The sequence below is a fragment of the Nycticebus coucang genome, chromosome 7 (genome assembly GCF_027406575.1).
Source record: "Nycticebus coucang isolate mNycCou1 chromosome 7, mNycCou1.pri, whole genome shotgun sequence".
In the NCBI taxonomy this organism is placed as follows: domain Eukaryota; kingdom Metazoa; phylum Chordata; class Mammalia; order Primates; family Lorisidae; genus Nycticebus; species Nycticebus coucang.
The window spans coordinates 65,915,740-65,928,224 of record NC_069786.1 but is presented as its reverse complement, the minus strand read 5'-3'; the positions used below and the strand labels follow the sequence as shown (position 1 = coordinate 65,928,224).

General features: G+C 44.7%; 1 protein-coding gene across 4 annotated transcripts in view; it reads right to left on the bottom strand.

Annotated features, from left to right (window-relative positions):
- The window catches only part of KLHL23 (kelch like family member 23), a 54,367-nt gene extending 42,503 nt beyond the window's left edge, over positions 1 to 11,864 (bottom strand). For 2 of the 4 annotated variants that reach the window (XR_008381291.1, XM_053597863.1), the window contains exons 1-3: positions 11,592 to 11,806; positions 9,452 to 10,666; positions 1,085 to 1,237 (exon numbers count right to left, since the gene is read on the bottom strand). Coding sequence is in view for 3 of the 4 variants with exons in the window: in XM_053597863.1 (XP_053453838.1) it covers positions 1,085 to 1,237; positions 9,452 to 10,664 (1,366 nt within the window). In the remaining variant the exon portion in view is untranslated. Of the gene's footprint in view, positions 1 to 1,084; positions 1,238 to 9,451; positions 10,667 to 11,073; positions 11,212 to 11,591 lie in introns of those variants that run through there. The other 2 variants (XM_053597861.1, XM_053597862.1) reach the window with 2 other exon arrangements.
- Positions 11,865 to 12,485: the final 621 nt, after the last annotated feature.

Below are 12,485 nucleotides of genomic sequence, written 5' to 3'. Positions count from 1 at the left end.
GATAATTTGTGGGTTCGAAGTAGCTACAGTGGTCAAAAGCAGGAGAGTCTCCTTGCTCTCTGAAGAGGCAGTGCTTAGTGGGCACAGCACAGGTTATAGAATTCAGAATGCCAGAATGTGAATCCTGGTCCACCACTTTCAAACCGTGTGACCTTGAGAAAGTTACTTATTCTTTCTAAGTTTCCATTTCCAAATATGTACAACTGTGATAAACAATACCTAGTCACACAGCTATAGAGAAAATTTAAGGTCATCTTACAAAGCACTTAGCCAGTGCCTGACCTAAAGTGCTCAAGAATATTCGGTATTACTGTTACTCTCAGACAGTTCAAGCTTGTGAATTTCAACTACACTGTCCAGTGACCCACATGGAATCTTGATGCTCTACGGAAAATGATTCAAAGTGAAATGGTGATATGATGATGTGACTCTTTCCTAATGAAAAAAACACATGGTATAACAATGACAGGCGAAAACCTGTGGTCCCTATCCCCAACCCAGCTCTTCAGAGACAAGTCAAAGAACAAAAGACATCAAAGAAGGCAGGCTGTTCCCTGGGCAGACAACATGTTTCCTTTATGGTTGTTAAGGTAAGGCCTACATAGGGCTCTGTATATCATAGGAGTGATGATACTTAATGTAACTGAACTCCAGAGAGAACATGGGGCTAAAAGGGTAAAGAATCTCTGGTTAAATTTCAATCACCAGACACTCTTCCTATTTGGTAGGTAGATCAGTGCTTAACTCTATATAAAAAGTGTGTTTTATAGACTGCATGTAGTGAATGGAAGAAAGCACACAGCAAAGGAAAAGAAAAGACAAAAAAAGAACTTTCGTAAAAAAAAAAAATTTAAAGAAACTACCACTTTTAAACACTTGGCTTAAAATGTGCATTGTGTAAAGACATCAGGAAAAATATTTGTGGACGTGATCTAATTGAAATCTAATTACGATTACTTCTAGACAGATATATGCCTAGTCTACTATAAAATTAGCATTTTCTATTTCCAGCCCACTTTTTAGCCATCCCTTATGATGATAAACTGCATCACAACAAGTACTATTTGAGACAGTATTTTGTTACCTGGATGTGGACTGGCGGTGATCAGGCTCCATTCGTTGATATCCGAATTGTAGCTCTGGACTTTGTCATATGTGCAACTTCCTCTGTAGCCACAGTGGCCACCAATGACATAGATAATTTCATGTAAGACACAAGCAGTAGCATTTCCCACACCTGTGTGTTAATTAAAATCATACCGTTAGATTGATCTTCATTCCTTTTTGCAATGAATACTGAGCTAAGTTTATTATTGTTTTTGTTATTTTATTTATTTATTTTGTTGTTTGCAGTTTTTGGCCAGGGCTGGGTTTGAACCCTCCACCTCTGGCATATGAGGCCGGCGCCCTACTCCTTTGAGCCATAGGCGCCGCCTCTATTGTTTTTGTTATTATGGATGGTAAATTGAAGGTATTGTACTAGGTATTGAGGGATGAAATTAAAAAGGAAGGCTCCTTGTGCTCTTTTAAGAGAGTGATACATACATACTAATACAGTCATGGAAAACAATGTTTCAGGCAACTGCAGACCACATACATGTATGACAGTGGTCCTATAGATTATGATGGAGCTAAAAAATTCCTATCACCTATGAACATCATAGCTGTTATAAAGAATAATAGCTCAAAGCATTACTCACACATTTGTGATAATGCTTGGGTAAATAAGTGTATTTCTCATAAGGAGCCTCAAACAGGGCCTTCAGGATATATTATAGAAGGCGGCACTGTTACAGGAGGTGACAGCTCCATGTGTGTTATTGACCCCGAAGACCTTGCAGTGGGACAAGATATAGAGGCATAAGACAGTGATATTGATGATCCTCACCCTGTGTAGGCCTAGGCTAATGGTATGTGTCTGCATCTTAGTTTTTCTTTCTTTCTTTCTTTTTTTGACACTTTTTTGCCCTGGGTAGAGTGTCGTGGCATTATAGCTCACAGCAAACTCAAACTCCTGGGCGTTAAGTGACCCTATTGCCTCAGTCTCTGGAAAAGCTGGGACTACAGGCGCCTGCCACAGTGCCTGGCTATTTTTCTTTTCTTTTTTTTTAAGAGACAGGGTCTGGGCTCTAGCTCAAGCTGGTTTTGAACTCATGAGCTCAAGTGATCCATCCACCTCAGCCTCCCAGAGTGCTAGGATTACAAGCATGAGCCATCACACCCAGCCTGCATCTTTGTTTTTTTTTTGAGACAGAGTCTCACTATGTTGCCCTCGGTAGAGTACCATGGCGTCATAGCTTATAGCAACCTCAAATTCTTGGGCTTAAGCTATTCTCTTGCTCAGCCTCCCAAGTAGATGGGACTACAGGTGGCTGCCACAATACCTGGCTGGGTTTCTTTTTTTTTTTTTTGTAGTTGTTATTGTTGTTTAGCAGGCCAGGGCCGGGTTCGAACCACCTACCTTGGTGTATGTGGCTGGCGCCCTAACCACTGAGCACGGGTGCCTGGCCTGCATCTTAGTTTTTAACAAAAAGGTTTAAAAGCTAAAAAAAAATTAGAAAAAAGGTAATAAAGATATAAAGAAAATATTTTTGTACAATGTGTTTTAAGCTAAGTGTTATTACACAAAAATCAAAAAGTATAATCAGTGTAACCTAATTCTTTGTTCCCTCAATGAATCCCAAACAATAAGAAAAAAAAAGATGATTAAAAAAAAAAAAAAGAGTCAAAAAGTTTTTTTTCTTTTGTGGTTTTTGGCCAGGGCTGGGTTTGAACCCACCACCTCCGGCATATGGGACCGGCGCCCTACTCCTTGAGCTACAGGCGCCACCCAAGAGTCAAAAAGTTTTAAAAAATTAGCTGGGCGTTGTGGTGGGCGCCTGTGGTCCTAGCTACTTGGGAGGCTGAGGCAAGAGAATCGCCTAAGCCCAAGAGCTGGAGGTTGCTGTGACCTGTGTTACGCCATGGCACTCTACCGAGGGTGACAAAGTGAGACTGTCTCTAAAAAAAAAAAAAAAGTTTAAAAAAATTTAAAAGTTTATTTTATTTATTTTTTTTTGTAGAGACAGAGTCTCACCTTATCGCCCTCGGTCGAGTGCCGTGGTGTCACACAGCTCACAGCAACCTCCAAATCCTTGGGCTTAGGTGATTCTCTTGACTCAGCCTCCCAAGTAGCTGGGACTATAGGCGCCCGCCACAACGCCCAGCTATTTTTTTGTTGCAGTTTGGCAGGGGCTGGGTTTGAACCCGCCACCCTCGGCACATGGGGCCGGTGCCCCACCCGCTGAGCCACAGGTGCTGCCCAAAATTTAAAAGTTTATTAAGTGGAGCGGTGCCTATAGCTCTGTGGGCAGGGTACTGGCCACTTACACGGAGGCTGGCAGGTTTGAAACTGGCCTGGGCCAGTTTAAAACAACGACAACTGCAACAACAACAAAAAAATAGCCAAGCGTTGTGGCAGGCACCTATAGTCCCAGTTACTTGGGAGGATGAGGCAAGAGAATTGATTGAGCTCAAGAGTTTGAGGTTGCTGTAAGCTGTGATGCGGCACTCTACCCAGGGTGACAGCTTGAGACTCTGTCTCCAAAAAAAAAAGTTTATTAAGTAGCAGGGTGTGGTGGGTCATGGCTGTAATCCTAGCACTCTGGGAAGCTGAGGCAGGTAGACTGCTTGAGCTCACAGGTTTGAGACCAGCCTGAGCAAGAGCAAGACCCTATCTCTACTAAAAAATAGAAAAACTCAGACAAGAGGATCACTTAAGCCCAAGAGTTCGAGGCTGCTGTGAGCTATGATGCTACAGCACTCTACCTGGGGCGACAGCTTGAAAATCTGTCTTGGGTGGCGCCTATGGCTCAAGGAGCAGGGCGCTGGTCCCATATGCCAGAGGTGGCGGGTTCAAACCTAGCCCCAGCCAAAAACCAAAAAAAAAAAAAAAAAAGAAAATCTGTCTCAATAAATAAATAAATAAATGTTTATTAAGTTGGTTCAGCACCTGTAGCTCAGCGGCTATGGCGTCTGCCACATACATGGGGGCTGGCCAGTTAGAACCTGGCCCAGGCAAACAACAATGACAACTACAACAAAAAAATAGCTGGGTGTTGTGGTGGGCGCCTGTAGTCCCAGCTACTTGGGAGGCTGAGGCAAGAGAATCGCTTAAGCCCAAGAGTCTGAGGTTGCTGTGAGCTGTGATGCCACAGCACTCTACCAAGGGCAACACAGTGAGACTCTGTCTCAAAAAAAAAAGTTTATTAAGTAAAAATATTATAGAAAGCTAAGGGTAATTTATTACTGAAGAAATTTTTAAAATAAATTTAGTATACCTCATGTGTACAGTGTTTATAAAGTCTATAGAAATATACAGTAATGTTCTAGGCCTTCACATTTACTCACCACTCATACAGGGCAACTTCCAGTTTATCTATGTATAACTGCCATTCATGGTTAAGGACCCATACAGTTGTATCATTTTTTATCTTTCATACCATATTTTTACTGTAATTTTCTATGTTTAGAGATACTAATACTAACCACTATATTATAACTGCCTGTTGCAGGAGTGTCCAATCTAGTATTTACCTCTGCCACATATTGGAAGAATAAGAGTTGTCTTGGGCCACACAGTAAATATACAAACACTAACAATGGCTGAATAGCACAAAAAAGTCCATGAGTACTTTTTGTGATATCTGACATCACAGGTAAGCAAAAAAAGTCCTCCAAAAATAAGCTTGGAGGCTGCAGGTTGGACATCTCTGGCCTATAGTACTCAGTACGGATTTATAGCTTAGGAGCAATAGGCTATACTACATAGTTCTGTAGGCTATATACCATCTAGGTTTATATAAGTATATTCCATGATGTTCACGCAATGAGAAAATTGCCTAATGACACTTTTTTTTTTTTTTTGAGACAGAGCCTCAAGCTATCACCCTGGGTAGAGTGCTATGGCATCACAGCTCACAGCAACCTCCCAACTCCTGGGCTTAAGCGATTCTCCTGCCTCTGCCTCCCAAGTAGCTGGGATTACAGGTGCCTGCCCCAACACCTCGCTATTTTTGGGTTGCAGCCATCATTGTTGTTTGGCGGCTGAGCTGGATTCGAACCCGCCAGCTCAGATGTATGTGGCTGGCCCCTTAGCCACTTGCACCTACCCCTAATGACACATTTCTGAAAATGTACCCCCTCCTCCATCCTTAAGCAACTCTTGACTATAATTAGAATACAAGATCTAGAAGAAGTACCATAAAAGGGGATAAATGAAAAGAGACAACGCTTTTAACCACAGAAATCACAGCAGATGGTGGCAGAACTGACCCCAGGCCTAGAGAGGTAGGACTCTGGCAGGAAGACAGTAGAGAAAGCCATTCTAACAAGAGGGAAAGGTCTGTGCCTAGGCTTACTGGACAATGTCAAGTAGCCCAGTATGACCGGGGCAGGTGGCACACTGTTGCATGGGAATTAAGGCTGGCATGGTTAGTTGAAGCCACATGGCAAAGGATACTAAAACCTAACTAAGAATCGGGATATTATTTAGTTAAATTTTTTTTTTTTTTTTTTTAGAGAGACAGAGTCTCACTGTACCGCCCTCGGGTAGAGTGCCGTGGCGTCACACGGCTCACAGCAACCTCTAACTCTTGGGCTTACGCGATTCTCTTGCCTCAGCCTCCCGAGTAGCTGGGACTACAGGCGCCCGCCACAACGCCCGGCTATTTTTTTTTTGTTGTTGTTGTTGCAGTTTGGCCGGGGCCGGGTTTGAACCCGCCACCCTCGGCATATGGGGCCGGCGCCCCACTCACTGAGCCACAGGCGCCGCCCTATTTAGTTAAATTTTTAAGGTTTTTAAACAGAGAAAGGAGAGACTAAAAAGGAAGGATGAGAGGTGTCAGAAAGATCTAGGTACTGGCCCAGCTCAGGAGTACTAAGGTTCTGATTTAGAATAAGTATGGAGGGCGAAGCCTGTGGCTCAGTGGGTAGGGCGCCAGCGCCATATACCAAAGGTGGTGGGTTCAAACTCGACCCGGGCCAAAACGCAACAAAAAATAGCCGGGCGTTGTGGTGGGCGCCTAAGGTCCCAGCTACTCAGGAAGCTGAGGGAAAAGAATCACGTAAGCCCAGGATTTGGAGGTTGCTGTGAGCTGTGATGCTACGGCACTCTACCAAGGGTGACAAACTGAAACTCTGTCTCAAAAAAAAAAAAAATAGAAGAAGTATGGAAAGAAGAGGACAGAGGTAAGAGACAAGCTAAAACGGACAGGACTGCATGACTGACTGAGCTGGAGATAAACCACCCTGATTTTAGGTTCTGAGCTGGGAAAAGTAGGAAACACTGATGACACAGAAAGTAAGGAGGATGAGGAAATGGGCTCAGTTGGGGGAGATGAAGAGGAAGAAAGATGAGGAGGCATTCTAGTTGAAAAGTTGGTTTTGTCTTTCCACCAACTTTTACTTAGCATCATTATGTGCAGGATGCAGTCAATGTTCAATCTCCTCATTCATGTCTACTGCAAGATAAAAGTGGGTTTTTTTTTTTTTTTTTTTTTGGTTTTTGGCCGGGGCTAGGTTTGAACCTGCCACCTCCAACATATGGGACGGGCACCCTACTCCTTGAGCCACAGGCACCACCCTAAAAGTGGGTTTTTTAAAGAAAAAAATGTAGTAGTTCCTAAATAACCAAGTATTTATTTTTTCTCTGTACATCACAAAAATGGAAATGAGGCTTGGCGCCTGTAGCTCAGTGGTTAGGGCACTAGCTACCTGCACCCTGGCTGGTGGGTTCGAACTTGGCATGGGCTTGGTAAACAACAATGACAAAAACAATAAAAACAAAAATAGCCAGGTGTTGTGGTGGGCGTCTGTGGTCCCAGCTATTTGGCAGGCTGAGGTAAGAGAATCGCTTAAGCCCAAGAGTTGGAGGCTGCTGTGAGCTGTGACACCATAGCACTCTACCGGGGGTGACATAATGAGACTCTGTCTCAAAAAAAAAAAAAAAGGGCAGCGCCTGTGGCTCAGTGGGTAGGATGCCAGACCCACATACTGAGGGTGGAGGGTTCAAACCCAGCCCCGGCCATCCTGCAACAAAAAAACAGCCGGGCATTGTGGCAGGCACCTATAGTCCCAGCTACTCGGGAGGCTGAGGCAAGAGAATCACCTAAGCCCAGGAGTTGGAAGTTGCTGTGAGCTGTGTGACGCCATGGCACTCTACCAAGGGCAATAAAGTGAGACTCTGTCTCTACCAAAAAAAAAAAAAAAAGTTCTCATCACCTAGGCGGTGCCTGTGATGAGAACTTAGTGAGTAGGGTGCTTAGTGAGTAGGGTGCTGGCCCCACGTACAGAGGGTGGCATGCTCGAACCTGGCCCTGGCCAAACTGCAACAACAACAAAAAAATAGCTGGGTGTTGTGGTGGGTACCTATAGTCCCAGCTACTTGGGAGGCTGAGGCAAGAGAATCGCCTAAACCCAAGAGCTGTAGGTTACTATGAGCTATGTGATGCCACGGCACTTTACCAAGGGTGATAAAGTGAGACTCTGTTTCTAAAAAAAAAAAAGTTCTCATCACCAGAGAAAGCTGCTAGTTCATTTCATGACAAGTTAAAATATACTGAGAAAAATGTCATCCTTTCTACATAAAAACAGGAAACTAAAAGTTCAGTATGAGTCTAACCGTCAGAACAAGTACTGGTCAACGTCACACATAATTGACAAAAATTGTTACCCCTCTCTGTAATGATTAGATATACACAAGAATCAAAGCTTCAAGTTACAAGTATAAAACTAGAATTTCAGACCCAGGTGAAAGTTAGGAGGGCTTTGGCATGTGAGGGTCTCCTATTCCACTCAAGGCTAAGGCAAGAACATAGATGGCTTTCCTTGACAGAGGATACTTTTTTTTTTTTTTCAGCAAGCACGAAAAGAAATACAAATACAATTTTTAAAAAATTTCACTAAAGGGGTGGCACCTGTGGCTCCCAAAAACCACAAAAAAAAAAAAGTCACTAAAGTAATAAACTTTATTTATAACTGCTAAAATATTACTTTCCTTACTTCTTTTTCAGGAGAGGAGTCAGGACATTAAGAGTCAGTAAGTAGTGGTTAAGCTCTGGCAAAGCCAAAAACCAGAGTGGCAATAGCAATAGGCTTTAAGCTACCTTCTCCCACTCTACCAACTACTGCTAAACCTGTGGGCATGTGTAAGAATGGTCATGGTTTAGTCATGACCACTGCCCTATCAAAAGGTGTTTCTGCCCTATCAAAGCCGACATGATGTTAAAGAAGTGGGCATCCTCTATAATGATGTTCATGACAATCATGCCTAACATTTACTGAGCGCTATTCTGTCCAAACACTGTTTAAGCACTTCACAAGCATACATTCATTTACTCCTCTCAATGACCTTAGGCTAGATAATATTGTTATCTCCATTGTACAGATGCAGGGAGATTGAATAATTTGCCCAAACTCATCACCAAGTAAGTGGATTTGGAACCAGGCAGTTTAGCTCTGAAGCAGTGTGCCTAATCTACAAGACCATTCTGCCTTTCAGCTTCCTGCTTGTCATCCGAGGATCATACCAGGTCAGATTTTCAGACCAGGTCAAATTCCCACACCCTCACTAGCATTAAAAAAGAAACAGAAAGGCCTGGGAAGAATCATTTAGGAGAAAATTTGGTAACAAACTACCAGCTGTTTTTGTGCAACTTCCCAGCATCAATGAATAGATGTAATGAAGTAAGATTCCAGTTGAACTTTTTTTCCAGTGGGAGAGGAGAACAAGGCTAACATACCACCAAATACAGAAGAAAATACAGTGTTTACCACACAGATATTGAGATCAAGAGTGTGCCTAGCTCTGTGGGCCACATGAGAGAGGGTATGGTGTCTGTCCCTCTCGGTTAAGCTGAGGTAAGACTGAATCACAAAAAGTAGCAGTTATTTGTTTCTAGTTCTTGGGAGAATGTCCTTTCATTGTATAGGGAACAAACCTTCCAAGGTTTTCATGAAGGATCTCCTGAGTGTAAGAAAAGTTAAATAGTTAAAGCAGAAGTAAAAGGTTTCAATTTTAAAAGCAAGTAAAAAACTTAAAACATGAACTCATAAAATGATCCAGATTTGTCTCTTCATTTAGCCTTTGACTTAAGAATAAATTCTTAGTACTTGAAGCAAGATCTTCAATAAGATCTAGAGTTAAGATATAAAGTAGAATGAAAAATATTGTTTCCCTATATAAATGGTATTTCTTTTCTATCCTGATTCGTGTATTCTAATCATGTAACTTTCAGATGAGTGAAGGCCAAGCTATGCCATATTTTCACCTGGAACATTTTGTGCAACACTGATTGTATAATCCAATATAGTTTCCAGAGAGCACCCCAAAATGATAAATTCAAGAGAAGTGAGATGGCTGGCCTAACCCCAGACATCTAAAAAATACAGAATAAACATAGTCTGCACTTACCTTTAATCATATTTGCAATAGGAATCCATTTCTCTTTTAATGGATCATAGAACTCAGCCTCTTCTGCTGGAGCCCCTTTTCTGTAACCACCTAAAGCATAGACACAGCCACTCAACGTGACTGCACAGTGGTAATACCTGGCATTGAGCATTGGCAAACCTTCTGTCCATTCATCACTTTCACTGTTATAGATCCACACTGTGTCAAGAGCTTCTATGTTATCCGTCCTGTAGCCCCCAGTTACATAAATATTGGGTCCTAAACATGTAACACCATAGCTCTCCCTTGTATAATCTGGTATTTCTGCTCCTTGAATCCAAACATTTGTCAAAGGATCCCATATGTGAACCTCTGATAAAGGATGCCAGTAGTACCCTCCAATGATGTACATTGTGGCTGTGGACCTCTGAGAAATCTCTTTATGCATGGGATTCAAGGCATTGTATATTAGAGAGCGTATCTTATTTTCAGTTAGTAGACAGCTTCTTTGAAGGCCTAAAGCTGTTTTTAAATACACTGGATCTATATCTATGTTGATATAGCTTAGTAGATTATACAGGCATTCAATTCGATTTTCTACATCATGAGCAGTCCACTTAATAACTGGCTCTATGATAGCTTCTTCTTTCCAAACACTGAGATTCTTTCTGGACAAGATAAAGAGAAACTTTTCAAGGCTGATTTCCAAAAATTCTTCTTGCTGCCATACTTCCTTAAACTTTGAACAGAGAATTCTTCGAGATTCCTTCTCTAGTTCTGGACACACATGAAATTCTGCAAAGGAGTGCATTCCAATACAATTATCAATATCCAAATGCCTTACCAAAAACTGCTCGCAAGCCTTCTTTACTGAAAGGAATTGCAGCAGATCTGCTGCTTCAAGCAGGCTTTGAACATTCCTTTTAGTTATTTCAATTTGGGAAGTGTATGCATAATTTACCAGGCCTTCCAGAATATCATGGTGGATGCCAGAGAGTTTTATTTTATCTTTAAATTTTTCTTTCATGTCAGCTGTGAACATTGCCTTAAAATAATTGCTGCAAGCAGCTAAAACAGCTCGGTGACAATGGAAGATTATGCCTGAAGGACACTGAAGGGTAATATCAGTAAATAATCCATCCAAGTAAAATGTTCTGAAGGCATCCAGAAAATCCACTGGATGTGCTGAATCCTTGAAAAGATAAATATAATCTTCTTGTCCTTTTAGAGCCATAGCTGCAATAAATATGAAATAATAAACGTGTTTCAATTTTACACATTACCTCAAATAATCAATGCTAAATATTCCAGTCATTCTACTGATTGAGTAGCATTGGATACACTCCGCAACTAGACTTAACTTCAGTATTCCAAGCAACAAATGCAAAACGTGGATGAATTGTTTCATAATTTACATGGTGGTCAATTTGAATTTAGGGTAGCTTGGTGCCTGAAATGAGGATCCGATATTTTGCAGTAGTTCTTTAGAGCGTATTGAAATGGTACCCCACGCACACAGTCTCCACAATCTGCCCTGGCCTGGCTGTCCCGAGACAAGCTAAGTGTCCCAAGGGTCATCCCACTCAAGGCCGGATCTTAGCCGCCTCGACTCAGCTGGGCCCCAATTCAACCCTTGTCCCTACCTCTGTCTCCCTTTCAAAGCACATGGAAATACCAGGATAGGGATGACCGAGATATAAGTGGACAAGAAGAAATCTTTGAAAAGGGAAATCTGGTGCCTTTTAGCTTACGGGAGGAGAGAGCGGAAAGCGGCCCGGCACGGCGCGGCCCCGGCAGCCCCCACCCCGTCCCCGGCGCCCGCCTCAGGGGCTTCCGCGCGCCCGGGCTCCCGCCCCACGTTCCCGCCCGGAGACCGCCCCGCCCCGGGGCCTGGCGCGGGCTCCACTCGAGGGCACCGCGTGCCGCCCGTCGGGCCCGGCACCCGCGTCCCTGTCCGGGCAGCGGCACAGGTGCGGGGAGGGCACCACAGGCGGCCCCGCGCGCCGCGTTCGGCCCGGCCCGGCGCCCGCGCGGCCATTGTCTGCGCTCCTCGGCCGCGGGCCGGCTCCGGAGGCGGCGCGGCCTCGCCATCCCGCGCCTGGCCTCCCTGCCCGCTCCCTCCCGCCGTTAGCCTCGGGTGGCGGGTCCGCATCGCACCTACCTCAGGCCGAGGTTCCGGGACGCGGCGCTGACCTGCGGGCTAGCAGCGAGCAGGAGCGGGGGCGCCGCCGGACCCTCTGACCATCTTTGGAAGAGGCGCAGCGGAGGCTGCCTGCTAGTGCAGCTCCAGCCCACAAGCGGCTCCTATTTTGGTGTCCCGGCAGCTCCCCCACCTCCACCCGAACAGCACCCCGTGCAGCCTGGGCGCTGGGCCACTCGCGGGACCTCCCCCGGACCGGCGGCAGCGCGGCGAGTGGGGCGAGCGGGGCGGGGCGGAGCGGGGCGGGCGGCTGCGGCCCCTCCCCGAGGGTCCCCCAGCAGCAGGTGGGCCAGCTTCCCTGCCGGGACCGTCCGCTCCGCTGGCTTTCCCGTCTTAACTCGGCTCTGTCTCTCCCTCTCACACACTCTTGAGCGTCTTCTCATCGATAAACTCTGAGTCCCGAGTTAAGACCATATTTGGGTGAGTGTGTACTTTCCCCCTGCCTCAGTAGCTGTCACCACCCCAAGCCCTAATGGTGAGGAGACATAGAGGGAAAAGTGTGGAGAGAATGTGGCAAAACTAAAGGTCTAAGACTGGAGCTGCCTTCAAGATGCCAGAAGTAGCCGCCCTTTCCCACAAACGCCATCCCACCCCCAGCATAGCGCTCAGGAGGGGGCGGACTGGCACATCATGGGTTAACCAACTTTGAGGAAAAACTGGGGTCAGCCAGTTCTAGGATTCAGCTTACTTAATTTAGAGCGCAGTAGCTGGAAGGAGCAGCCTCCAGCCTTTTTGCTGACAGTCCATTCACATAAAGATATTCACCTGCTATATGCCACAAAGTTCACTTTCTTGTTCCACCAATAGCCAAGCCAATATCAAATATTTTCATGTATCACTCATTGGTTTGTTAGC